Source organism: Salmo trutta, chromosome 16, assembly GCF_901001165.1.
Source record: "Salmo trutta chromosome 16, fSalTru1.1, whole genome shotgun sequence".
NCBI lineage: Eukaryota > Metazoa > Chordata > Actinopteri > Salmoniformes > Salmonidae > Salmo > Salmo trutta.
The window spans coordinates 56,449,355-56,477,178 of NC_042972.1; the positions used below are offsets into that span (position 1 = coordinate 56,449,355).

Here is a 27,824-nt window from a genome sequence, read left to right on the forward strand (position 1 = left end):
TAACAAAAAAAAAGAGGGCATTTTCTCAGTTTATCCACAGATGGTAGCTAGCTAAGTGCACAGATGCAATGCACACAACACTAAATACTTCCTCCACACTAGCTAACCACTGTAGCTGGTATTAATATGAAAATAAAATCACAATGGATTAGCTAGTTTCCAACAGCTGCCTGTGTTAGCTGCTGAGTTATTGCTGTGTCCTTAGCTAGCTAGCTACATTGTAAATAAGAATTTGTTATTAACGGACTTGCCTAGTTAAATAAAAAAACAAGGCTGAGTGGCTGACTTCCAAGTTCTTCCAAGTTCTTTCGACAGTCAAAAAATATTGACTGTCGAAACTCTGGCAAACGTTTGACAATTGTACCGGTATGTCTGAGGTTTTAATGAGAACGTATTCTCAGTCAGCTATCCTAATAAAATAAGTAATAAATAAAAACACAGGAACACACACACACACACACACACACAGACTTGGTCAGAAAATAGTGGTATTTTGTACTTTATTTGAAAATACCAACTTTTCAAATACTCAATGTAGTCAGTTTTAACTAAAAGGCAACTATTTTCTTTGAAATTCAAATACAGGTCTCAGAAAAGAAAAAATATTGGAAAGTATTTTGAATACCTCAGAAAACCAAATCATATTTTAAGGTAATTGAATATAAGCAAGTCATTTGAACACACAAAAATATGCATTTGATGGCTGACAAATATTTGATGAAGAAACTAAAACTACAACAGTTAGTTTAATTAGTCTAAATATACATCATGATCATAATCAATTGGTTTATAGGGCTCTTATGTGAATCTTCATATAGCCTATAGCCTGGAATTAAATGCATAAGGGACATGGAATGTCAACATTAGAGTAGACCCCTTTTGCAGCGTCACAATGACTAACACATATATTCTCATAATGAGTGAGACATAAGGTAATACAGTAACACTTGACATCAAGTTATTTTACATGTGTAGCAACGTTGATTATTACAATAGTACATTGTTGTTACATAGGACTTTGGGAAATTGCTTTATAATTGCATAATAATTGTGGAATGATCAACAGTCACTATTACTCTTGTGTACAGTACTAGTTACAAATACACTCAGCTCATTGCTATGCAATTAAAATGCAATCACAAGTATTATGTAACAACATGCTACTAAAATGTTGCTATAAAAGTGATTACAGTTTTATTACACATGCACAAGAACATTTAATTTGTAGTCTTACTGAGAATGCCAACAGTAAAAAATATGGCTAATAAGTGTCGAAAGGAAACAAAATATTCCAAACCTGCCTTTAATCAACTACTGCCAAGGTAGGTGGAAAATCATGTTAGTTTGTATTCTGAGTGAACTATCCCTTTAAATATGGTATCGTGTGAACACTTACCATGTGAACACTTACCCCCAGATGGACAAAGAGGTTTCAAAGTTGTTTTTGCTAAGCATCTAACTTGCTATTTGCAAATGCAAACGATGCAGCATTTTCAGGTATCATACAATGAATTGCATCTTTCAACCTTTTCAGTGGCATGTTGAAAGAGTCATACAGTAGTTGAAAGTCACAACTTATTTATACTTGTAAAATATACAAAATATAATTTCTTATTTGTTTTGACTTGATTATGTACACCTGGGGCAATGGATATTCAGGAGAATGGACTTTTACCAAATATTCAGATAGAAATATATGGCATAGATCCAATATGACTGTCAGATAGATTGGAATATACAGTGGTTCCCAAACATTTTTTAGTCCCGTACCAATTCAAACATTCAACCTGTGTACCCCCTCTAGAACCAGGGTCAGCACACTCTCAAATTTTGTTTTTTTGCCATCATTGTAAGCCTGCCACACACACACTACACACTACATTTATTAAATATAAGAATGAGTGAGTTTTTGTCACAACCCAGCTCGTGGGAAGTGACAAAGAGCTCTTATAGGACCAGGGCACAAATAATATAATAATAATCAATAATTTTGCTCTTTATTTAACCATCTTACATATATAACCTTATTTGTTCATCGAAAATTGTGAGTAACTCACCACAGGTAATGAGAAGGGTGTGCTTGAAGGGATGCACATAACTCTGCAATGTTGGGTTGTATTGGAGAGAGTCTGTTTTAAATCCTTTTCCACACACAGTTTATGCCTGTATTTAGTTTTCATGCTAGTGAGGGCTGAGAATCTTTGGTGGCAGGTAGCCTAGAGGTTAGAGCGTTGGGCTTGTAACCGAAGGTTGCAAGATCAAATCCCAGAGCTGACAAGGTACAAATCTGTCATTCTGCCCCTGAACAAGGCAGTTGTCATTGAAAATAAGAATTTGTTCTTAATGGACTTGCCTAGTAAAACAAATTTAAATCTTCTCTCACATAGGTATACGGTTGCAAAGGGCATCAGTGTCTTAACAGCATGATTTGCCAAGGCAGGATACTCTGAGCGCAGCCCAATCCAGAAATCTGGCAGTGGCTTCTGATTTAAATTAAATTTTCACAGAACCGCTTGTTGCAAATTCAATGAGGCTCTCTTGTTCAGATATCGGTAAGTGGACTGGAAGCAGGGCATGAAAGGGATAACGTATTGCGCACCCAACTCACTCAGGTGCTTTGCTATATCACATTTGACATTGTCTGTAAGCTTGAGTTCATTTGCACACAAAAAAATCATACAATGATGGAAAGACCTGTGTGTTGTCCTTGTTAATGCAGACAGAGAAGAGTTCCAACCTCTAAATCATAGCCTCAATTTTGTCCCGCACATTGAGCACAGTTAGATTCAGATCATTCAGGCGAGAGAAAACATCACCCAGATAGGCTAGTCGTGTGAGAAGCTAGTCATCATGCAAGCGGTCAGACAAGTGAAAATTATGGTCAGTAAAGAGAACTTTAAGCTCGTCTCTCAATTAAAAAGAACGTGTCAACACTTTGCCCTTGATAACCAGCGGACTTCTGTATGTTGGTCGCTTCCCATATCATTGCATAGTGCAGAAAATAAACGAGAGTTCAAGGGCCTGGCTTTAACAAAATACACAATTTTCACTGCAGTGTACAAAAACGTCTTACAAGCTGTCAGGCATTCCCTTGGCAGCAAGAGCCTCTCGGTGGATGCTGCAGTGTACCCAAGTGACGTCGGGAGCAACTGCTTGCATGCGCGTTACCACTCCACTATGTCTCCCTGTCATGGCTTTTGAGCCATCAGTACAGAGACCAACATGAGCAGCAGCTACTTTTGGCTACATACAGACCATTAGTGGAATTCCTGCGAGAGAGTAATGATTAATGTGATTGGATGTTAGTTATTTGACTAGGCTACCTGTATTTGACATTGTGTTGTTATTTCGCTGATTTCAGCCATGCCATTAGTTGAAGGCAACACTAGATGGTTACATTTTATTTTTGGCAGTGAAACAAGGCTACTCAGGTGAGAAAAAAAACACACCCAAATGTATAGCCTGTTGGAAAATTGGACTGTATCAAAATGTGAATCACATTTTTATTTGGCGTACCCCTGACGGCATTGCGCATACCCCAGTTTGGGAATACCTGAAAAGAGATTGTGTGTGCTCTATTCATTCTATTTCTATCTTCCACATGCAGTTCCAGATACAGCCCTGCCATTAGATGAATGCAACCAATCCAATAGTTTCAGAAAAGTAGTCACTTCCTGAGATCTGTGTTCAAATATATTTTTAAGTACAGTTGAAGTCAGAAGTTTACATACACCTTAGCCAAGTACTGAATAATGAGCAAGGCTGGGGTTTTTGCAGATGAAAGGAGTAGACGATGTTCAGAATGATGATATGATAACTCTTTATTGATGTAATAGATATAGTTGAAGTCGGTAGTTTACATACCGCTTAGCCAAATACATTTAAACTCTGTTTTTCACATTTCCTGACATTTAATCCTAGTAAAAATTCCCTGTCTCAGGTCAGTTAGGATCACCACTTTATTTTAAGAATGTGAAATGTCAGAATAATAGTAGAGAGAATGATTTATTTCAGCTTTTATTTCTTTCATCACATTCCCAGTGGGTCAGAAGTTTACATACTGTCACGTCCTGACCATAGAGAGCTCGTATTTTTCTATGGCAGAGTAGGTCAGGGCGTGACTGGGGGGTTTTGTCTAGTTTATTTATTTCTATGTTGTGTTCTAGGGTCTTTTTTCTATGTTGGGTTTTTTGTCTAGTTTACATTTTCTATGTTGTGTTCTAGGTTCTTTTTTCTAGGTTGGGGTTTTCATATGATTCCCAATTAGAGGCAGCTGGTCATCATTGTCTCTAATTGGGGATCATATTTAAGTTGTTGTTTTTCCCACTAGTGTTTGTGGGAGATTATTTTGAGTTTATGCATGTAGCATCTCTTCGTCACGGTTTGTTGTTTTTTGTTTATAGTTTATTGTCTGTCTTGCATAGTTTCACATAGAAATAAAGATGTGGGACGATACGCACGCTGTGCCTTGGTATCTTTCATACGACATCCGTGACACATAAACTCAATTAGTATTTGGTAGCATTGCCTTTAAATTGTTAAACTTGGGTCAAACGTTCCGGGTAGCCTTCCACAAGCTTCTCACAATAAGTTGGGTGAATTTTGGCCCATTCCTCCTGACAGAGCTGGAGTAACTGAGTCAGGTGTGTAAGCTTCCTTGCTCGCACACACTTTTTCAGTTCTGTCCACAAATGTTCTAGAGGATTGAGGTCAGGGCTTTGTGATGGCCACTCCAATACCTAGACTTTGTTGTCCTTAAGCCATTTTGCCACAACTTTGGAAGTTTGCTTGGGGTCATTGTCCATTTGGAAGACCCATTTGCGACCAAACTTTAACTTCCTGACTGATGTCTTGAGATGTTGCTTCAATATATCCACATACTTTTCCTCCCTCATGATGCCATCTATTTTGTGAAGTGCACCAGTCCCTCCTGCAGCAAAGCACAAACATACATGATGCTTCCACCCCCATGCTTCACGGTTGAATGGTGTTCCTCAGCTTGCAAGCCACCCCCTTTTTCCTCCAAACATAACGATGGTCATTATGGCCAAACAGTTCTATTTTTGTTTCATCAGACCAGAGGACATTTCTCCAAAAAGTACGATCTTTGTCCCCATGTGCAGTTGTAAACCGTAGTCTAGCTTTTTATGGCAGTTTAGGAGCAGTGGCTTTTTCCTTGCTGAGCGGTCTTTCAGGTTATGTCGATATAGGACTCGTTTTACTGTGGATATAGATACTTTTCTACCTGTTTCCTCCAGTATCTTCACAAGGTTGTTTGCTGTTGTTCTGGGATTGAGTTGCACTTTTCACACCAAAGTACGTTAATCTCTAGGAGACAGAACGCGTCTCCTTCCTGAGCGGTATGACGGCTGCGTGGTCCCATGGTGTTTATACTTACTATTGTTTGTACAGATGAACGTGGTACCTTCAGGCGTTTGGAAATTGCTCCCAAGGATGAACCAGACTTGTGGAGGTCTACAATTTTTTTCTGAGGTCTTGGCAGATTTTTTTTATTTTCCCATGATGTCAAGCAAAGAGGCACTGAGTTTGAAGGTAGGCCTTGAAATACATCCACAGGTACACCTCCAATTGACTCAAATGATGTCAATTAGCCTATCAGAAGCTTCTAAAGCCATGACATCATTTTCTGGAATTTTCCAAGCTGTTTAAGGCACAGTGAATTTAGTGTATGTAAACTTCTGACCCACTGGGATTGTGATACAGTGAATTATAAGTGAAATAATCTGTCTGAAAACGATTGTTGGAAAAATGCCTTGTGTCATGCACAAAGAAGATGTCCTAACGGACTTGCCAAAACTATAGTTTGTTAACAAGAAATTTGTGGAGTGGTTGAAAAACGAGTTTCAATGACTCCAACCTAAGTGTATCTAAACTTCCGACTTCAACTGTAAATACCTTTTATAGAGTTTAATTCGGGAGATTGTTACTCTTTAAAAAACGTATTCCGTGGTGGTCCAAATTCTAATGGGTTAATTGTTACATTATTAATGTAATTGGGTAACTATTAAACATAGTTAGTGGATTAAGTTAACAACAGTCATCAGATTAATGAAGGTGAAGTCACGACATAGCGTATGATGTATGTAATGACTAGATGCTCATGTCTCCTCCCTAACAATGGGAGTCGTTGTCCCAAAGGGTGAAGGCAGGCGTCAAGCTTAGGTCTGCATACTCTATTAAAGGGGAATTGAAACACTTTAGGAAGTACATCTAAGCAAAGAGATGTATTCAATCCACTAATACTAAACATGTGCATTTAACATAAAAACATCTCTATATTTAGTATTTTGATCGCCAACAAGGTTTATTTGAGCTATGATCAGTGACGTTTTAAATTGCCATAGTAACGACTGACGGCAGTGAGTCACTGGCAGGAATCAGCAAATTGTCTGTGTTATTGAGTTTTCGCACAGAGAATGAATCGAAGAGAGTGAGGTTAGGGGCGGACAATGAAGATGGCAACAGCAAGTAGTAATTCAAACATGAACTGTATAGCGCCAGGCTGTATGAACTGGCTCCATAAAAAAATCCCATGGTAAACTACCATCGGCTACCCGAGGACCCACAACTTTTGAAGAAGTGGCTCCATGTCCTGAAGAGGACGTGCCAGCTTGAGCCAGCAGGATCTGCAGACAGCATTTCGCGGAGGCAGACCACGCAATGAAGGGCACTTTCAATGCGACAACCGGGAGTTTCCGAATGGAAAGGAGTCATAGGCCTAGTTGAAGCCCTCTGCTTGCGCCTCCATTTGACATTTTGAGGGTTATGGTGTAGGGGTTACCGACCGACCGACCATCATCAACATCGCTGACTTTTGAGTCTGAACGGAGGAGGCGTCGCGAGTCAATGCAATGGATCCTGAGGTAACGTTAACCGGTCATGACTGTTGTTGAAGGTAACTAGCTAATTGCATCTTAAGTGTTTTGTGTAACACCTCCCAGTAAATAACGTTAGCAAGCAACTCAACTGCAACTAAAATTGCAACACAGTTTATCTGTGTACCCCTGTTATTAGGTAACGTTATTTCTGTAGCTAGATTCCACCTCAGATAGTCAGGTACTGTAAAACATTTTGTTGACAGATTTGTTTTTGTAATGTTTTGTTAGCTCCACCTCATTTAGCTAGACTGAAGTCATTGCTAATGTTTGCTGAAAAATAAGTGTGTGTGTGTGTGTGTGTGTGTGTGTGTGTGTGTGTGTGTGTTGACAGAGCATACAACAGGTAGCTTGTTAATGCCAACTGATATATTTGGGTTCTTAAAAAAACGTTGTTTGTTTTCAGGATGACATTTTCATCCCTTAAAATGTTTTCATCCTGGAGGAGACTGTGCAGGTGGTACATGCAAATACATGTTATTTCTAAGGCTATTGCTTATTTCAAGTATATACAGTGATTCTTGAATATAACTATAGCCTAATAGATGCCTTAGTGGTTTTCTACCAACAGGAAAAAACGGTTAGTACAGCATGCCAAACTGACCCCTTGGTGCCAGTGTTCCTGTGGTGGAGGGCTAGATTGTGCTCACGACCATCAGTATACAACCGAGTCCTGCCCCTCTACGCCACAGATAGAGCTGACGGAGAGTGAGATCAGTGAAGGCCATAACTCGCTGAGAGCTCAGAATCACAATCATCACAGTGCGAGCCAAGATATACTATCGATCACTTTGGGGGAGCGGGGTGGTGTTCCGCAAATGGAGAAGGAGCAGGCCATTCAACAGCGACACCCATACATAAAAGGAATCGGAGTGAAATTGTTTTTCCACTTAATTTCTTTACCCGTTTCAATGGATGTGCTACCTTGTCCCGGTTCTGCTGTTTCGACTCTCTCTCAACCTATTAATGCTCAGCTATGAAAAGCCAACTGACATTTACTCCTGAGGGGTTGAACTGTTGCACCTTCTATAACAACTATTATTTTGATGTAAAAATGCCTTTTGTAAAATACATTTGTTTGATTGTTTGCTGTGCTAGATAATGTGTCTGACTGACTGTCTGAGTGATGGGACATTTTTATAGTATCTGTAACATATTTTGGTGTGTATTTAATCTGCATCTTAACTTCTTAAAGTGGCAATCAGCAGTAGAAACAAAAACAAAGTGTCTCCCTGCTCCTCTTTCGGTAAAACGCTGAGGAATGGGGCTGAGAAATGTAACTACTCTCAAATTCATAGACAGAGCTATAGATGCAAGGACTGACCATCACAATTGTAATCCTGTTTCTATGATCTGTTTCCACTACCATGTACCCAGTTCACTTTGGATTAAGGTGTCTGCTAAATGGCATATATTATGAAAGTCTACTTTGACTCTGACAACTAGCTGCCCAGTGTAGTTACCATTCCCTTCCAATAAATGGCAGCCAAAGCTAGTTGAAGTCGCTACTCTAACGACAGGGACACGGGATTAGTGTGCACTGAAAGTAGTTTTATCTTCAAAGCAAGTTCATCTGGTTACGCTAGAACCTGTTGTTATAGTGGACAAGCTAACTAATACTATTTTTACATAAGGTGCAGGCATTATGTCTATGTCTTAGGCTAGGCTAGATTTACTAAGTGAACTGCTTTTATTCAAAGCCTTTGCTTCTGGCTATGTGCGCCTTATGGAAGAAACGACACACACAGGGATGAGACGCCATACACCTCGTCCAATTCTCCCTTTTGCCCATAGGGTGAACTGGCGATAAACTGCCAGCCTGTATGCCCTGCAAACAAAATCATAAAAAAGTTAGTCTGCTACCGAAACTTAATCACAATGTATTTATAATGAGCACGCCCCATTATTGGTTAGAATGGGAATTCATGAATCATGATGCTGTCTGTGATTAGAACTCCGGTCGTCTGATCTAAAGGTAAATGTGTTACCAACGCGCCACAACACTGATGATAAACATTGTTATTGGATACTGATTATATATTTTGAGCACGGACACGTCCAATAAATACATCGCCATCCAGACAGACTGACAGCAACCTCTGACTGGATGTAATACATCACCATCCAGACAGACTGACAGCAACCTCTGACTGGATGTAATACAGCCACCATCTGCTGGGATTTTGTGCTGTATCACCACCATCTCTCTACAACACACACACTTCTACTCTAGCCATTACCTGGCAGCATCCCCACTCACACTAGTTTGTGTTCGTCTAAGCCGACCCTCTAGCTGAGGTGTTTCAGGCAACATATCTGTTGTTACTGCTACGAGATCTGGGGCAACGATCGGCTCAAACAAGAATAGCTTCAGTAGGTTTAGTGGCTCCCTAACTAATATTATTTCATTCTCTGTAATAAACTCATTCTCAGACTCGGAGCTACTCGGTAAATTCAGACATTTTTGGGAGTTCCAATATGCTCTCTCCTGCCAGTGACGCAACAATGCCAATATGGCGATTTACAGTTACAGTTAGCTGGCGTTCCATTCCCCTTTAAACCCGTATAAACACATTGGGCTTATTCTGGACAGATTTTGGCGAGAGTGAATCCATACAATTCTAGAATCTGTACCTAAAGAACAATGTCACGTCAAACTCACAGAGCCTATCTATACATCACTACATTCTCCTATGTCTTTCATCCAACTGAGCCATTACCTATGCGCGTTCCATTGAATCGCTAAGGCAATCCAGAACAATAGAATCCATACAATTACACAACCTCGACCTAACTCATACAGCCTTATGTCTCACTACCATCTCCTCTGTCTTTCTCTATCCCCCCCAGAGCTAAGACGATCAGGAACACAGCGTCGGTGAATCTGGAGCTGACGGCAGAACAGTGGAAGAAGAAGTACGAGAAGGAGAAGGAGAAGAACAGGATAATGAAGGAGACGGTACAGAGGCTGGAGTCTGAGCTCAACAGATGGAGGAATGGTGAGGCCACCTATGGACACGCACACCAGCACACAGGCACATAGACACTCACACACACACACACACACACACACACACACACACACACACACACATACACGCACACACAGGCATGAGCAAAAAAAAACACAGGCACGCGCACGAGCAGGCAAACACACACATGAACACAGACTCTCGAAGATTAATTACTGTCTCCCACGGTGTCCTGGAGGCAGACTTCTTTGTGCCTTTATGCTTTATGGATTCTTATATTTTAGTAATCCTCAGAGCACTAGGCTACCTGGGGTGGCAGGTAGCCTAGTGGTTAGAGCATTGGACTAGTAACCGCAAGGTTACTAAATCAAATCCCTGAGCTGACAAGGTAAGAATCTGTCATTCTGCCCCTGAACAGGCAGTTAACCCACTGTTCCTAGGCTGTCATTGTAAATAAGAATTTGTTCTTAACTGACTTGCCTAATTAAATAAAGGTTAAATAAAAAAAAATAAACATCTCCTAAGAGGCACATTATGTACTGTAGACACACACATACTCAAGACACACATGGACACATATATATTTTAGACTGTAGACACTCTGTCTGCTGCTCCAGAGCCACATAAAGAGAGGGACACACACACCGGGCCTCCTTGGCTAGCCCTAAAGAAGATCACACACACACACCCCTACACCCATACCTCCCCCAATGAGGCCTGTCCTCATGAGCCATTGTCCCTCCCTCAGATGAGGAGGACCCAGAGCTGGATCAGTTGTGTCCTGGTGCTGTGCCTCTTGAGTGTCTGATACCCAGAGAAGACAGTCTGGGTCGGCTCCCCAGAGAAGAGAGCTCCTCCTCCGGTCTGAGTCGGCTGCCTAGAGAAGACAGTTCCTCCTCTATAGTGATCAGGATCTCAGAGGAGGAAAGACAGAAGTATGAGGAGGAGATACGCAAGCTCTACAAGCAGCTGGACGACAAGGTGAGGGGGTTCACACACAAACTGTAACTTCTACTTGAAGTTGGTGCTTGATGTGACATAAGTGGAGTGTTGTTCCCACATAAAAAATACTACAGTTTACTATAGCTCCTCCCACCAGCATCCTCTGGTAAAATACTATACTACACTGTAGTATCCCTTGATCATGTGTAGCACATACTATGGAATTTTGTAGTATACTGCAGAATATTATAGGTTGTTATCAATAAGCATCACAATACGGTGCAGAGTGTTCGATTTGCCTTCTGGGGGGCATTTTCAAGAGAATGTGAAATAAATGTTACAACTATTTGGTTGTAATATGATCCCCTCTTGAAGAGCACAGTCTTAACTACTAATTTACAATTTATTCCATGCAAAACAATTTCCCACATTTAGGTCTATCATCAGAGTTATACAGCAAGTAACTGCATGCACTTCATGATCAGTAAACATCAATTGATCATGTATTTTCAGATACGTGTGGGTGGCCTACCTATTTGGTATGTACTGTAGATAGCTAGCTAAGCAAACAAGTATTTGAGTCAAAACTCATCCTGGTAAAGTTGTCAGTTTGACTACTGTCATCACCACTAATAGATGTCAAGGAAATCAATCAATGAAATCACTAGCTATCTAGTTCATCCCCTGAAATTATAGCTTTTCTCAATAATTTTTAGTTTTTTGTGTCGATTTTCAAAACAGAGTTCACAACATACATTACAGAACTATGTGTCCTTTGCTAAACAGTAAATGATTTCTCAATATGTAGTTGCCTTCTCAAAACATAAATAGATTCATACAAACTATATTATACTGCCATATTGCATAGATAGATATTGATGCATCAAAAGGGGACCGATCCTATAGAGGTTAAAAATCCCAGCAGATCAATACATTGTCTTTGCAGTCACTAAATCACTAAATCATGATGATCAAAATTGGAAGTACACCTATCCAAAAGTGCATATTATAGGCAATTACTCTCTTTGCATATTGCACCAAACAATTTCATACACATCAAATATTATTGCTGATAGTTATTAATAAGGCAAGAAAATGATCAGAAGTTCTGTAAATGTTTTTAAGCATTTGATCATTGCTGTTCTGCTATAGATACGTTTCAACACAGATCCCAAAATTGCTTGTATGCGATTGAGAAAAAACATAACTAGCCAAATTGACATGATCTGTCTTCAGCTAGCTAGGCAATTTCATGTGGTCAATGTAGCCTATTATATCTGTCAGCAGCATTCGTGATTAAACACTGACTCTTAAAAACAATGTTGAAAAGGGGATCGTGTTAGCAAGCTAACTAAAAATAAAAAAAGTACATAATACCACTATGTTTAGCCAACTGACACTGTGCAAAGTTTCTAGCTATTGGTACTAGCTTGCAAACATTATCAGCTAGCTAGCTAGCTATACATATTACATGGACAAATACATGGGCAATTGCCACCTCCTGCTGCTTGACAGCCAGATCCATAAAGGATGGAAAATTAACCTAAACCACACATACAGTGCCTAGTGAATATTTTCCAACTGTCCCGATTCCTTTTACAACTGTCCCATTATCTGGTTTTAATGTCCATTCTAGAATGCCCTTCTAGCCAATCAGAATGAGTATTCAACAATGTTCTGGTATAAAAAATATAGTAATAGTATGATATTTATACCATAGTATACTATAGTATTTTTTCATGTGGGTTGTCTCTTTACTTTACCCATAATGCTCTGTAAAACATACCTGGTTTTCACTGATTGTGTGTGTGTGTGTGTGTGTGTGTGTGTGTGTGTGTGTGTTTCTACACAGGATGATGAGATCAACCAGCAGAGTCAGCTGGCGGAGAAGCTGAAGGAGCAGATGCTGGACCAGGAAGAGGTACAACACCCTCCCTCTACTCAGCCCAACGTGCTTCCTCATCTATCTTCCTCTGTCCCTCTATTATTCAGCCCATCTGAGCTCCACTTAGACTGAGTAGTTGGCAGGAGAAGATTAATTGACATTTTTGTCAAGCAAAAGAGCAGAAATCTGTGCCAAAAATACTGTCAAATGAAAAATGAATCTGCAGGGTGATTTAATTTAATTTATACTGAACAAAACTATAAACGCAACATGTAAAGTGTTTCATGAGCTGAAATAAAAGATCACAGAAATGTTCTATACACACAAAAAGCTTATTTGTCTCAAATTTTGTGCACTAATTTGTTTACATCCCTGTTAGTGTGCATTTCTCCTTTGCCAAGATAATCCATCCACCTGACAGAAGCTGATTAAACAGCATGATCATTACTGAGGTGCACCTTGTGCTGGGGACAATAAAAGGCCACTCTAAAATGTGCAGATATGTCACACTGCACAATACCACAGGTGTCTCAAGTTTTGAGGGAGCGTGCAATTGGCATGCTGACTGCAGGAATGTACACCGGAGCTGATACCAGAGAATGGAATGTTAATTTCTCTACCATAAGCCACCTCCAATGTTGTCTTAGAGAATTTGGCAGTATATCCAACAGGCCTCACTACTGCAGACCTCATGTAACCACGCCATCCCAGGACCTCTAAATCCGGCTTCTTCGCCTGCGGGATTGTCGGAGACCAGCCATCCAGACAGCTGATGAAACTATGGTTTGCACAAATGCAGAATTTCTCCACAAACTATCAGAAACAGTCTCAAGGAATCTGGTCTGCGTGCTCGTCGTCCTCACCAGGGTCTTGACAAGACTGAGTTCATTGTCGTAACCTACTTCAGTGGGCAAATGCTCACCTTCAATGGCCACTGGCACGTTGGAGAAGTGTGCCCTTCACGGATGAATCCTGGTTTCAGCTGTACCAGGCAGATGACAGACAACATTTAGGGGCTTGTGTGGTCGAGCGGTTTTCTGATGTCAAAGTTGTGAACAGAATGGCCCATTGTGACGGTGGGGTTATGGCCAGGGATAAGCTGCTGACAGCGAACACAATTGCATTTTATCAATGGCAATTTGAATGCACAGAGATAACATGATGAAATCCTGAGGCCAATTGTCCTGCCATTCATCCACCGCCATCACCCCATGTCGCAAGGATCTGTACATAATTCCTGGAAGCTCATGTCACCCATTGAGCATGTTTGGGATGCTCTGGATTGACTTGTACGACAGCCTGTTATAGTTCCTGCCAATATCCAGCAACGTCGCACAGCCATTGAAGAGGAGTGGGACAACATTCCACAGGCCACAATCAACAGCTTGATCAACTCTTTGCAAAGGAGATGTGTCACGCTGCATGAGGCAAATGGTGGTCACACCAGATACTGATTGGTGTTCTGATCCACGCTCCTACTTTTTTTAAAGTATCTGTGACCAACAGATGCATATCTGTATTCCCAGTCATGTGAAATCCATTGATTAAGGCCTAATGAATTTATTACAATTGACTGATTTCCTTGAACTGTAACCCAGTAAAAATATTTGAAATTGTTTCATGTTGCAGTTATTTTTGTTCAGTGTAATTTCATTTGGCAATTGTAGTATTGAGAACTCAACTGACATTGTATAATCTGTCATCACTTTCCTTTTATCTGTAATGCTATGGTTATGGTTATTCAGCCTGGGAACTGGCCCAAATGTTGAGGTGCTACACTCTAAGGAGCTATCGAAGATAAGTGAGTGATGGTTATTGGGTTTTTGTGTGACTCCCAGCTCCTGGTCTCCTCCCGTGGGGACAGTGAGAAGGTGTCATCAGAGCTGGGCAGACTACAGATGGAGAGTGACGTTGCCAAGGCGGAGGTTGGTTGGCCGATTAATTAATTAATTGAGTGATTGATTGAATTTATTTGACAATTTAATACATATACAGCCAGTAAATTACAATAATAAAGTCACTTACTTATTTCACTTGTGGTCTATAGGGGGGCCAGTACGGGGGGGAAAAAAATAATGTATGAAATGTATGCATTCACTACTGTAAGTCGCTCTGGATAAGAGCGTCTGCTAAATGACTAAAATGTCATGTAAATGTATAGGTGAAGGAGGTTCTACAGGCCTTAGAGGAGCTGGCTGTTAACTACGATCAGAAGAGCCAGGAGGTGGAGGATAAGAGTCTACAGAACAAACTACTGGCTGAGGAACTGGCCAAGAGAATGGTACGTCAGGGGGAGGGGGTTACACTTAATCTGTTCGTCTGTCCTTTACGTACATCTGTCCCCATCCATCCGTCCATCCCTACGTGCGTTACTGTAACCTTTTGATAAATCCATCAATCAAAATGTGTATTTGTACAGGGCCTTTCCTCCATCCATGCATCCGTCCATCTACAGTTCTATCGATCATTCTATTCCTTTGGTGAGTGTTTGTGTGTGTGTCTCAGGGGGTTAGGTTAAATTAAAAAAGAGAAGTCAAAGTCTCTTCTTCTTCTCCTCCCAACTCCAGGCCCACTTAATGCGAATTGAGGCGGAGCTGTCTCGTCTACAGGAAGTGAGCAGTCATCAGAGGAAACGCATCGCTGAGGTTCTCAATGGCCTAATGAGGGACCTCTCTGAGTTCAGTGCCATCGTAGGCAACAAAGACATCAAACTGGTCAGTACTTTACTTTAGTTGTAAAAAGACGATTTCTGAGTTAACTTGACTTTGCTTGATCGTTGATTCTTGATACCTGACTTTTACTTAAAAAAAAGGACATCAAACTGGTACATATGCTACAGTGGAGGCTGCTGAGGGGAGAACAGCTCATAATAATGGCCAGAATGAAGCAAATGGAATCAAACACCTGGAAACCATGTGTTTGATACCATTCCACTGATTCCACTCCAGTCATTAACACAAGCCCATTCTCCCCAATTAAGGTGCTAACTTCCTGTGGTCTGCTATTACCAAGACTACACTTATTGTTTTGACTTTTATTTAACTAGGCAAGTCAGTTAAGAGCAAATTCTTAACTACAATGATGGCCTAGGAACAGTGGGTTATGTTTACCTTGTTTACCAAATGTTTACCTTGTCAGCTCAGGGATTTGATCTAGCAACCTTTCGGTTACTGGCCCAACACACTAACCACTAGGCTACCTGCCGCCCCCTCATAGAAGTAAAGGTGCCTGAAATAACATTTTGGGTTGCCATACAGGCAGAACCTTTCCAGTTGAAAAAGGTTTCCCCTCTGAAAAAGGCTTTTTTTAATAATGTAATGTAGAGGTGGCAGCCTATCAGACTGAAGGTGTGGCTTATTGGAGGTTTGGCCTTCAGATATTTATTTTTGGTCACCCTTTAGCTTAAATGTCATTCCTGTTCATCATGTTAAATTTGTGCAAATTAAAATGTTTGTTGGATATTTTTTTACAGTATATATCCTAATATAATATTAACATTGCTGATTACATACAGTAATAAAGTGGTAACTTTGGGATTTGCATAGGCTTTTGAGGGGATCATACACCTCTGTTAGCTTAATTGAAGTTACAAAACTGTTCAACCTTAACATCTAATGGCAGTACACCCTAACAGATGTAATGACATTTGCTCTAACGGGTTATTTAACCAGGCAAGTCAGTTAAGAACAAATTCTTATTTACAATGACAGCCTACCAGGGAACAGTGGGTTAACTGCCTTGTTCAGGGGCAGAACAACAGATATTTACCTCGTCAGCTCAGGGATTCAATCCAGCAACCTTTCAGTTACTGGCCCAATGCTCTAACCACTAGGCCAACTGCCACCCCTATCTTAAAGCCACGCCACTACTAAGCCACGCCTCCACTCCAGGGTTCCACCAGGAACCCGTTCCTACATTGAACCATTCAAGTTTCCTCCAAGAACCCCTCAACTAACTGAAGGTGCAAATATGAACCATTGACTAGCAATGGTTGCTTAAGGAATTCCAGGGGTTCCATGAGGATCTCCAGGGTTCCTCGAGTCACCAATAATTCTAAGCGTGTATGGCCTGTACACCTGTATAAAAAAATAGGAGTGCTGATCTAGACGCTGAACACTTATCTCTGAGAACCTCTCCTAGAACACTGGAGGTCAAGGCTAGGTTCCCCAGTCCATATACAGTGGCAAGAAAAAGTATGTGAATAAAGTGGTTGTCTTCCCGTGTGGCTCAGTTGGTAGAGCATGGTGTTTGCAACGCCAGGGTTGTGGGTTCGATTCCCACGGGGGACCAGTATGGAGAAAAATGTATGAAATTTATGCATTCACTACTGTAAGTCACTCTGGATAAGAGCGTCTGCTAAATGACTAAAATGTTTAATCTTCATCTAAGTCACAACAATAGACAAACACAGTGTGCTTAAACTAATAACACACAAATTAACACATTTTTCTTGTCTATATTGAATACATAATTTAAACATTCACAGTATAGGAAGAAAAAGTAGGTGAACCCCTAGGCTTCTCCAAAAGCTAATTGGAATCATGAGTCAGCTAACCTGGAGTTCAATCAATGAGACGAGATTGGAGATGTTGGTTAGAGCTGCATTGACCTATAAAAACCACTCACAAAATTTGAGTTTGCTATTCACAAGAAGCATTGCCTGATGTGAACCATGCCTCGAACAAAAGAGATCTCAGAAGACCTACGATTAAGAATTGTTGACTTGCATGAAGCTGGAAAGGGTTACAAAAGTATCTCTAAAAGCCTTGATGTTCATCAGTCCACGGTAAGACAAATTGTCTATAAATGGAGAAAGTGCAGCACTGTTGCTACTCTCCCTAGGAGTGGCCGTCCTGCAAAGATGACTGCAAGAGCACAGCGCAGAAAGCTCAATGAGGTTAAGTGTCAGCTAAAGACTTACAGAAATATCTGGAACATGCTAACATCTCTGTTGACGAATCTACGATACGTAAACACTAAACAAGAATGGTGTTTATGGGAGGACACCACGGAAAAGGCCTCTGCTGTCCATAAAAAACATTGCTGCACATCTGAAGTTTGCAAAAGTGCACCTGGATGTTTCACAACCTTACTGGCAAAATATTCTGTGGACAGATGAAACTTCAGTTGAGTTGTTTGGAAGGAACACACAACACTATGTGTGGAGAAAAAAAGCCACAGCACACCAACATCAAAACTTCATCCCAACTGTAAAGTATGGTGGAGGGAGCATCATGGTTTGGGGCTGCTTTGCTGCCTCAGGGCTTGGACAGCTTGCTATCATCGACAGAAAAATGAATTCCCAAGTTTATCAAGACATTTTGCAGGAGAATGTTAGGCTATCTGTCTGCCAATTGAAGCTCAACAGAAGATGGGGGAATCAACAGGACAACAACCCAAAACACAGAAATAAATAAACAACAGAATGGCTTCAACAGCAGAAAATACGCCTTCTGGAGTGGCCCAGTCAGAGTCCTGACCTCAACCTGATTTAGATGCTGTTTTGTAAAGAGGAATGGTCCAGAATTCCTCCTGACCGTTGTGCAGATCTGACCCGCAACTACAGAAAACGTTTGGTTGAGGTTATTGCTGCCAAAGTAGGGTCAACCAGTTATTAAATCCAAGGGTTCACATACTTATCCCACCCTGCACTGTGAATGTTTACACGGTGTGTTCAATAAAGACATGAAAACGTATCATTGTTTGTGTGTTATTAGTTTAAGCAGACTGTGTTTGTCTATTGTTGTGGCCTAGATGAAGATCAGATCAAATGTTATGGCCAATTTATGCAGAGATCCAGGTATTTCCAAAGGGTTCACATACCTTTTCTTGCCACTGTATCTTAGTCATTGTGATCTAAAAGGCAAACGTGATCCTGTCAGCACACAGATATACTTTCTGAATACAGGCCCAGATAGGCACAGCTCTCTCTCATTTTATGATTTTAAGAGTTAATCTTTTTCACTCCAAAAGGCCCTCATCGGAAGTACAGCATGCCAGTTGTCAGGGAGATAGAGCAGAGTTTTCTGTCAACAACATCACTGTTATCATACTTAGATTGTAATTGATGTGGCGTTTGCTAAATGATCTGTAATATAATGGATGTTTGTTTTTTACAAATAAACTGCAGAAGTTTTTCTTTCTCTCTCTCCTACTCCCTGTTCAGCTCTCTATCTCCTTTTTCTGTCTCTCAAATTCAAAAGGCTTTATTGGCGGGGAAAGTGTAGCCATATACATTGCCAAAGCAAACATATAGGAACATATTGAATCAATGATAATGGTAATCTTTGTCTCTTCCCCCAGCCAATGGAAATAACGGGTGCGATCGAGGAGGAGTTTACGGTGGCCCGTCTCTACATCAGTAAGATCAAGTCGGAGGTCAAGTCCATGGTGAAACGCTGTCGTCAGCTGGAGAACCTTCAGATGGAGTGTCATAGGAAGATGGAGGAGACGGGAAGAGAGTTGTCCTCCTGCCAACTCCTCATCTCACAGGTCAGGGACAGGGCATACTCAGAGTACCTTTTAATATACAGAAGGATCAAGGGTATACTAGAAGTACATTTGAAGAGTTTAATTCCAAAATGCTATTTCCACACATTTTTTATATTTGTGTTTTTTCACTAGAAATGATTGCTAATGTGTCATGTCTTGTGGGGTATGAATGGGTGTCAATGCCTCTCACAAATGCAAGTAGTGATGAAGTCAGTCTCTCCTCCACTTTGAGCCATTAGAGATTGACATGCACATTATTAATGTTAACTCTCTGTGTACATCCAAGGGGCCATCCGTGCTGCCCTGTTTGGAGCCAATTGTAATTTTCTTTGTGGCACCTGAACACACGACTGAACAATAGTCCAGGTGGGACAAAACTAGGGCCTGTAGGACCTGCCTTGTTGATAGTGCTGTTAAGAGGGCAGAGTACCACTTTAGTATGGACAGACTTCTCCCCATCTTAGCTACTGCTGTATCAATATATTTTACAGTTTACAATCAAGGGTTACTCCAAGCAGCAGTTTAGTCACCTCAACATGCTCAATTTCCACATTATTCATTATAAGATTTACAGTAGTTGAGGTTTAGGGTTTAGTGAATGATTTGTCCCAAATACAATGCTTTTAGATTTTTGAAATAGTAATTTATTCCTTGCCACCCATTCTGAAACTAACTGCAGCTCTTTAAGTGTTTCAGTCATTTCAGTTGCTGTAGTAGCTGACGTGTATAGTGTTGAGTCATCCACATACAGAAACACACTGGCTTTACTCAAAGCCAGTTGCATGTTGTTAGTAAAGATTTAAAAAATTAAGTGACCTAGACAGCTGCTCTGTGGAGTTCCTGATTCTACCTAGATTATGTAACATTTTAACTAATTTCCTGAAATTCTACACATTTTGCCATAGGTTGGAGAGAACTGTTTGCAGTTTTTCATATGATATCTGAGTGAGAGTGACTTACAAAATAAATAGGGGCCCCCCGGCTGCAGGCCTACAAAAGGGGTGCCGCGGGCTGCATGCGGCCCGCCAGTTGCCCATCCCTGATGTGGGCTAATCTTTGTAGTTGCTGCCATAGCATAGCCACCAGCCAGAGTTGCTGAAAAAACAGTACTACTGACTGCCTGTCTGCCTCCTGCCTAGCCAATGTTTGCAATGAGGATGAAAACATAACATTCAATCGCTAATTAGACTTTGTATCTGTGTCTTGCTTGTGTTTGATATGCTGCCTAAATAGCTGCATGTAACTTCCAATTTGAGTTTTACAATTAGGGGAAAAAACTCTGAGTTTGTAAAAACATGTTGATCACACTCTCCATAGCCGATGTGCGCAAGACCTTTAAACAGGTCAACATTCACAAGGCCACGGGGCCAGACAGATAACCAGGGCGTGTACTCAGAGCATGCGCGAACCAATCGGACTCCACACTGCCCTTTCCCACCTGGACAAAAGGAACACCTACAGTTGAAGTCAGAAGTTACATACACTTAGGTTGGAGTCATTAACACTTGTTTTTCAACCACTCCACAAATTTCTTGTTAACAAACTATAGATTTGGCAAGTCGGTTAGGACATCTACTTTGTGCATGACACAAGTAATTTTTCCAACAATTGTTTACAGACAGATTATTTCACTTAGAATTCATTGTATCACAATTCCAGTGGGTCAGAAGTTTACATACACTTCATTGACTGTGCCTTTAAACAGCTTGGAAAATTCCACAAAATGATGTCATGGCTTTAGAAGCTTCTGATATGCTAATTGACATAATTGAGTCAATTGGAGGTGCACCTGTGGATGTATTTCAAGGCATACCTTCAAACTCAGTGCCTCTTTGCTTGACATCATGGGAAAATCAAAAGAAATCAGCCAAGACCTCAGAATAAAAATTGTAGACCTCCACAAGTCTGTTTTTTTTAAATACTTTTTATTTCAACTTTATTTAACCAGGTAGGCTAGTTAAGAAAAAGTACTCATTTACAACTGCGACCTGGCCAAGATAAAGCAAAGCAGTGCGACACAAACAACACAGAGTTACACATGGAATAAACAAACATACAGTCAATAATACAATAGAAAATGTCTATAGACAGTGTGTGCAAATGAGGTAGGATAAGGGAGGTAAGGCAATCAATAGGCCATAGTGGCGAAATAATTACAATATAGCAATTAAACACTGGAGTGATAGATGTGCAGAAGATGAGTTTGCAAGGAGAGATACTGGGGTGCAAAAGAGCAAAACATTTTTAAATTATAACAGTATAGGGATCAGGTAGTTGGATGGGCTATTTAAAGATGGGCTATGTACAGTTGCAGTGATCTGTGAGCTGCTCTGACAGCTGGTGCTTAAAGTTAGAGAGGGAGATGTGAGTCTCCAGCTTCAGTGATTTTTGCAGTTTGTTCCAGTCATTGGCTGCAGAGAACTGGAAGGAAAGGCAGCCAAAGGAGGAATTGGCTTTGGGGGTGACGAGTGAAATATACCTGCTGGAGCGCGTGCTATGAGTGGGTGCTGCTATGGTGACCAGTGAGCTGAGATAAGCGGGGCTTTACCTAGCAAAGACTTATAGATGACCTGGAGCCAGTGGGTTTGGCGATGAATATGAAGCGAGGGCCAGCCAACGAGAGCATACAGGTTGCAGTGGTGGGTAGTATATGGGGCTTTGGTGACAAAACAGATGGCACTGTGATAGACAGCATCCAATTTGCTGAGTAGAGTGTTGGAGGCTATTTTGTAAATGACATCGCCGAAGTCAAGGATCAGTAGGATAGTCCGTTTTACGAGGGTATGTTTGGCAGCATGAGTGAAGGATGCTTTGTTGCAAAATAGGAAGCCGATTCTAGATTTAATTTTGGATTGGAGATGCTTAATGTGAGTCTGGAAAGAGAGTTTACAGTCTAACCAGATACCTAGGTATTTGTAGTTGTCCACATATTCTAAGTCAGAACCGTCCGGAGTAGTGATGCTGGACGCGCAGGCAGGTGTGTGCAGCGATCAGTTGAAGAGCATGCATTTAGTTTCATTATTGGGAGTAATTTCCAAACGCCTGAAGGTACCACGTTCATCTGTACAAACAATAGTATGCAAGTATAAACACCATGGGACTTCACAGCCGTCATACCGCTCAGGAAGGAGACGCGTTCTATCTTCTAGAGCTGAACGTACTTTGGTACGAAAAGTGCAAATCAATCCCAGAACAACAGCAATGGACCTTGTGAAGATGCTGGAGGAAACAGGTACAAAAGTATCTATATCCACAGTAAAACGAGTCCTATATCGACATAGCCTGAAAGGCCACTCAGCAGGAAGAAGACACTGCTCCAAAACTGCCATTAAAATCCAGACTACAGTTTGCAACTGCACGTGGGGACAAAGATCGTACTTTTTGGAGAAATGTCCTCTGGTCTGATGAAAAAAATTACAAATAAAAGGGGGAGGCTTGCAAGCCGAAGAACACCATCCCAACCGTGAAGCACAGGGGTGGCAGCATCATGTTGTGTGGGTGCTTTGCTGCAGGAGGGACTGGTGCACTTCACAAAATAGATGGCATCATGAGGATGGAAAATTATGTGGATATATTGAAGCAACATCTCAAGACATCGGTCAGGAAGTTAAAGCTTGATTTCAAATGGGTCTTCCAAATGGACAATGACCCCAAGCATACTTCCAAAGTTGTGGCAAAATGGCTTAATGACAACAAAGTCAAGGTATTGGAGTGGCCATCACAAAGCCCTGACCTCAATCCCATAGAAAATGAGTGGGCAGAACTGAAATTGCGTGTGCGAGCAAGGAGACCTGACTCAGTCACACCAGCTCTGTCAGGAGGAATTGGGCAAAATTCACCCAATTTATTGTGGGAAGCTTGTGAAAGGCTACCCGAAACATTTGACCCAGGTTCAACAATTTTAATGGCAATGCTACCAAATACTAATTGAGTGTTTGTAAACTTCTGACCCACTGGGAATGTGATGAAATAAATAAAAGCTGAAATAAATCATTCTCTCTGCTATTATTCTGACATTCCACATTCTTAAAATAAAGTGGTGATCCTAACTGACCTAAAACTGGGCATTTTTACTAGGATTAAATGTCAGGAATTGTGAAAAATTGAGTTTAAATGTATTTGGCTAAGGTGTATGTAAATCTCCGACTTCAACTGTATGTATTAAAATTATACACTTCAACAGTGTTTACCACTCCTACTCCTGGGACATCAATGATTACACATTGTAACTATGCAATATACTAGAAACATGATTGATTTGTAATTCATATATACAGAAAAAAAACTATGCATATCTAACTCCCTTCATCTGCATTAATCTGAGGACACAGGATAGTATTTCAATGAGATACTTAATTTCAACCAGTGGAGAATGTGAAACGCTTTATTGAAAGAAGTTCATTATCCAGGTGTTGTTAATACATACATGCACTATAATTATGACAGTTGTAATATTATAAATACAAGTTCAATCTGTACTTCAATGCACATATGGTGTGCATTATAAAATGAGGAAGAAAGACGAGGTAGGGAGAGAGGTGTAGAAGACAGAAATGGAAAAATCTCTCTCCCTACCTCGTCTTTCTTCCTCATTTTATAATGCACACCATATGTGCATTGAAATACAGATTGAACTTGTATTTATAATAATAGTAATAGTAAGTAATAGTAAGAAAGCGGCAGACAGGACATGATTCATATTCATTGAGGTCAGGGCTTTGTGATGGCCACTCCAATACCTTGACTTTGTTGCCACAACTTTGGAAGTATGCTTAGGGCCATTGTCCATTTGGAAGACCCATTTGCAACCAAGCTTTAACTTCCTGACTGATGTCTTGAGATGTTGCTTCAATATTTCCACATAATTTTCCTGCCTCATGATGCCATCTATTTGTGAAGAGCACCAGACCCTCCTGCAGCAAAGCACCACCACAACATGATGCTGCCACACCCTGTGTTTCACGGTTGGGATGGTGTTCTTCGACTTGCAAGCTTCCCACTTTTTCCTCCAAACATAACGATGGTCATTATGGCCAAACAGTTCCTAGTTTCTAAAGCCATGACATCATTTTCTGGAATTTTCCAAGCTGTTTAAAGGCACAGTCAACGAAGTGTATGTAAACTTCTGACCCACTGGAATTGTGATACAGTGAATTATAAGTGAAATGATCTGTCTGCAAACAATTGTTGGAAAAATGACTTGTGTCATGCACAAAGTAGATGTCCTAACCGACTTGCCAAAACTATAGTTTGTTAACAAGAAATTTGTGGAGTGGTTGAAAAATGAGTTTTAATGACTCCAACCTAAGGGTAGGTAAACTTCCGACTTCAACTGTACATGCAGACACAGCATCATTCAAATAATGGAGTTTGATATGACAGAAAAAGAATGTCTCAGAGATTTATACCTGAACCGCATCTTTATTTGCTAAGGAAGAGTACATGATCAGCTGCATTGCATGGCAAGCTTACACAACTGTACATTCAATTTGCAGTAAATGCTTCAGCTAGCTAGATTCTTTACATCCGCTGTTTCACAAGACGACAGCCTGGTTTGATGGTTCTCAGGAGTCCCTAAAACATTAAACAACACAAATTACAAATTCATTCTCCTAACACTAGCTAGCCGACTAATGACTAGCTAGCCAGATAACTTGCTAAATAGCTATTTTCGTAAATGAACTTTATGACAAAAAAATATGCACAAACATTTGCCTCTACATTAACTAACATATTCCTCTCAATTGTAATTGTTTTGTTTGACTCGTTATCATTATAACAACTTACATCTGGTTCCACCGTAATGTTTTGTCAGCCATCTTTGTTGAAGAACGCCACAAGACAAGGGTGGCTCGCGTCAAAATTCGTCATTGGAACCACTCGATATGATTGGTCATATAAAAACCTTGGGACCCAAATGCATAATGAGTGCTCTAACTCCCCCTTGTGGTGGTCTGGAGCAATGAAGCAGTGACGCTGGGTACCTCTAAGGCCAGCGGTGCAAGCTCGCAACTTTTAAAGGAGGAACCACTGTAAGAGTAGGCAACAAAACATCTGCCACACTGATCCTCAACACCGGGGCCCCTCAGGGATGTGTGCTTTGTCCCCTCCTGTACTCCCTGTTCACCCACGACTGCGTGGCCAAGCACGACTCCAACATTGCCATTAAGTTTGCTGACGACACAACAGTGGTTGGCCTGATCACCAACAACGATGAGACAGCCTATAGTGAGGAGGTCAGAGACCTGGCAGTGTGGTGCCAGAACAACAATCTCTCCATCAATGTGAGCAAGACAAAGGAGATGATTGTGGACCACAGGAAAATGAGGTCTGAACAGGAACCGCAGCCACTCAGCAGATAAAAATACAACATATGTTACAACTTCCCCTGGTCTCCCCTTGCTAATAGTGAGCGCCCAACTTTAAAAACATTTCCCTCACTCTTCCCTACCAGCGAATCAAGGAGATGTTGACCAGTGCGCCAAAGTTTGAGGATATTTTAGTAAAGGACAATAGTTAACTAATGCTACGAGAAAAGTAGGAAGCCCAGGTTTCAATAGGTGATAAGATATTATTACATGTATGTCATGAAATGAGTGTGGACATTTGGTCTGGCGATGCAGTTTAATGCGCTGATGGAATGGAAGCTGACACTGTAATTTTGAGTTTTTTACTCCACTGGTCTCGGGAAGAAATTTTGAGTCCTTATAGTACGAGAACGAGTCAAGACTGAGTAAAAAAAATTCTGACTCAGAGACAAGACCAAGAAACTCAATAAGTGGTCTTGAGACCGGACTCGAGACCTACAAAACTGCCATCAAGTGATATTTCAAACAAATACTGTACATGTCAACCCCATGCCATGATTAGATAGTGAAAACACACCAATCTTTTTTATAAGTTCTTTAAACAATCCAAGGTAATTTACCAACATTTCTGAAAATGGATATATAGCATTTGGGAATGAAACTCTTCATTTAGTCTGAGTGTGCCTTTCAGCTCATTCTGGAGTGCTTAGTCATTTAAGTGGAAAGCTAATTTGCTCTGATGCCAGATGTGTGGATGTTACCTTATGCTTTCATTCAAGTATCTTCCTGCACCTTATCATCATGTTAGGGTGTGAGGTTGATTCCCATTAGTCATAACATTGGAGCTAACATTGGTTGTATCATTGATTGTGTTTTATGTGTGTGCAGCATGAGGCGAAGATCCACTCCCTGACAGAGTACATGCAGAACATAGAGCTGAAGAACAGACAGCTGGAGGATAACTACGACTCTCTGAGTGAAGAGCTGGCCAAACTCCATGCCCAAGGTAAATTTGTCATCCCAATGACTACAACATAATGCAGTGCAGTGTTAAACTGAGTTTTAAACTCCAGGTGCAAAGTAAAACTTCTGGCCCAGGGTACATGACTCAATGACTGACACTACAATTAGTGCAACACTGTGTATGCATTCCAGCGACGCTGAAATGACGAGTGAAATGACAGTAAAGTGACTTTTTTGTAGGCATACGCTGAAATGCAAATATTTGTGTGTGTTTCAGAGAGCATGACAGAGGTGACAAAGGGAGAGAACCAGACGGACATCGAGGAGTCTGCTGATGTTAAGGTAACTATGCTTACTGACTATGTGGGGTAAATGATACAATTAGCATTAATCAATGTATTTAGTGTATTAAACGCTGTATGTGTGCCTGTGCGTGTGTGTGCATGTGCGTGTGTGCACCTGTGCATGTCTGTCTCCCTGTGTTTGTGTGTGAGTGCTAACTGTCTGTTTCTCTCCCTGTTTCAGAGGGCTCTGCTGCAGCAGATGGAGTCTCACCGTGAGACGCACCACAAGCAGCTGGGACGTCTCCGAGACGACATCAACGAGAAACAGAAGATCATTGACGACCTCACTGAGTCAGTACCTCTCTCCCCTCCATAACCCTCTACCCCTCTATCCCCCTCTCCTCAGATATCCGTTTGTCACTCTCTCACCCTTCATCTCCCTTTAACTGAGTAAGTACCTTCCTCTCCTCCTCTCTCCCATCATCTTCTTCTCTCGCTCCCTTTCCCTCTTGTCGTGACGTGACTATCATTAATCTGATGACTGCTATTTATCAAATCAATTAACTATGTTTAATTTTTCTCGATTAAATTGATCATGTAACAATTAACTCATTAGGAATTTGGGGCACCACTGGAAAGTTGTTTAACGAGTTACTATCTCCCAACTTAAACTCTAAAGATATATAGATATCTCTTACATCAATCATTACCTCATCAGTCTCATTCTGAATGTTGCATACTCCTTGATATCTGCAAGAACCCTTACCTTATTGATGAATCATCAATACACAAATTGGCTTAATTATTTATTTATTTACTAACTAACTAAATAGTAACACAGAATACACATACACATTTACATGAGATAAAAGTCCCTAGTGGACTGACACGATATGACGGCTTGTTATACAATGGAAAGGGGGTGGGGAAAGATAAAGAGAGGCAGAGACAAAGAGAGTCAACTTATCGTAAATACATTTGGAAACTACGCTCACAGTAACTAGAATACTTAGCAACCTAACCACCGCTTATTCGGATAAGAAATGCAATATACTGTATTCATACGTAGATGTCTTTCTCTT

General features: G+C 40.8%; 1 protein-coding gene across 2 annotated transcripts in view; it reads left to right on the top strand.

Annotated features, from left to right (window-relative positions):
* The window catches only part of LOC115151079 (kinesin heavy chain), a 140,566-nt gene that overhangs the window by 85,551 nt on the left and 27,191 nt on the right, over nt 1–27,824 (top strand). For both annotated transcript variants that reach the window (XM_029695041.1, XM_029695042.1), the window contains 10 exons: nt 9,747–9,895; nt 10,617–10,849; nt 12,663–12,731; nt 14,534–14,620; nt 14,857–14,976; nt 15,263–15,409; nt 18,999–19,187; nt 26,384–26,501; nt 26,736–26,800; nt 26,984–27,093. In XM_029695041.1, the coding sequence (XP_029550901.1) occupies nt 9,747–9,895; nt 10,617–10,849; nt 12,663–12,731; nt 14,534–14,620; nt 14,857–14,976; nt 15,263–15,409; nt 18,999–19,187; nt 26,384–26,501; nt 26,736–26,800; nt 26,984–27,093 (1,287 nt within the window). The remainder of the gene's footprint in view (nt 1–9,746; nt 9,896–10,616; nt 10,850–12,662; nt 12,732–14,533; nt 14,621–14,856; nt 14,977–15,262; nt 15,410–18,998; nt 19,188–26,383; nt 26,502–26,735; nt 26,801–26,983; nt 27,094–27,824) is intronic.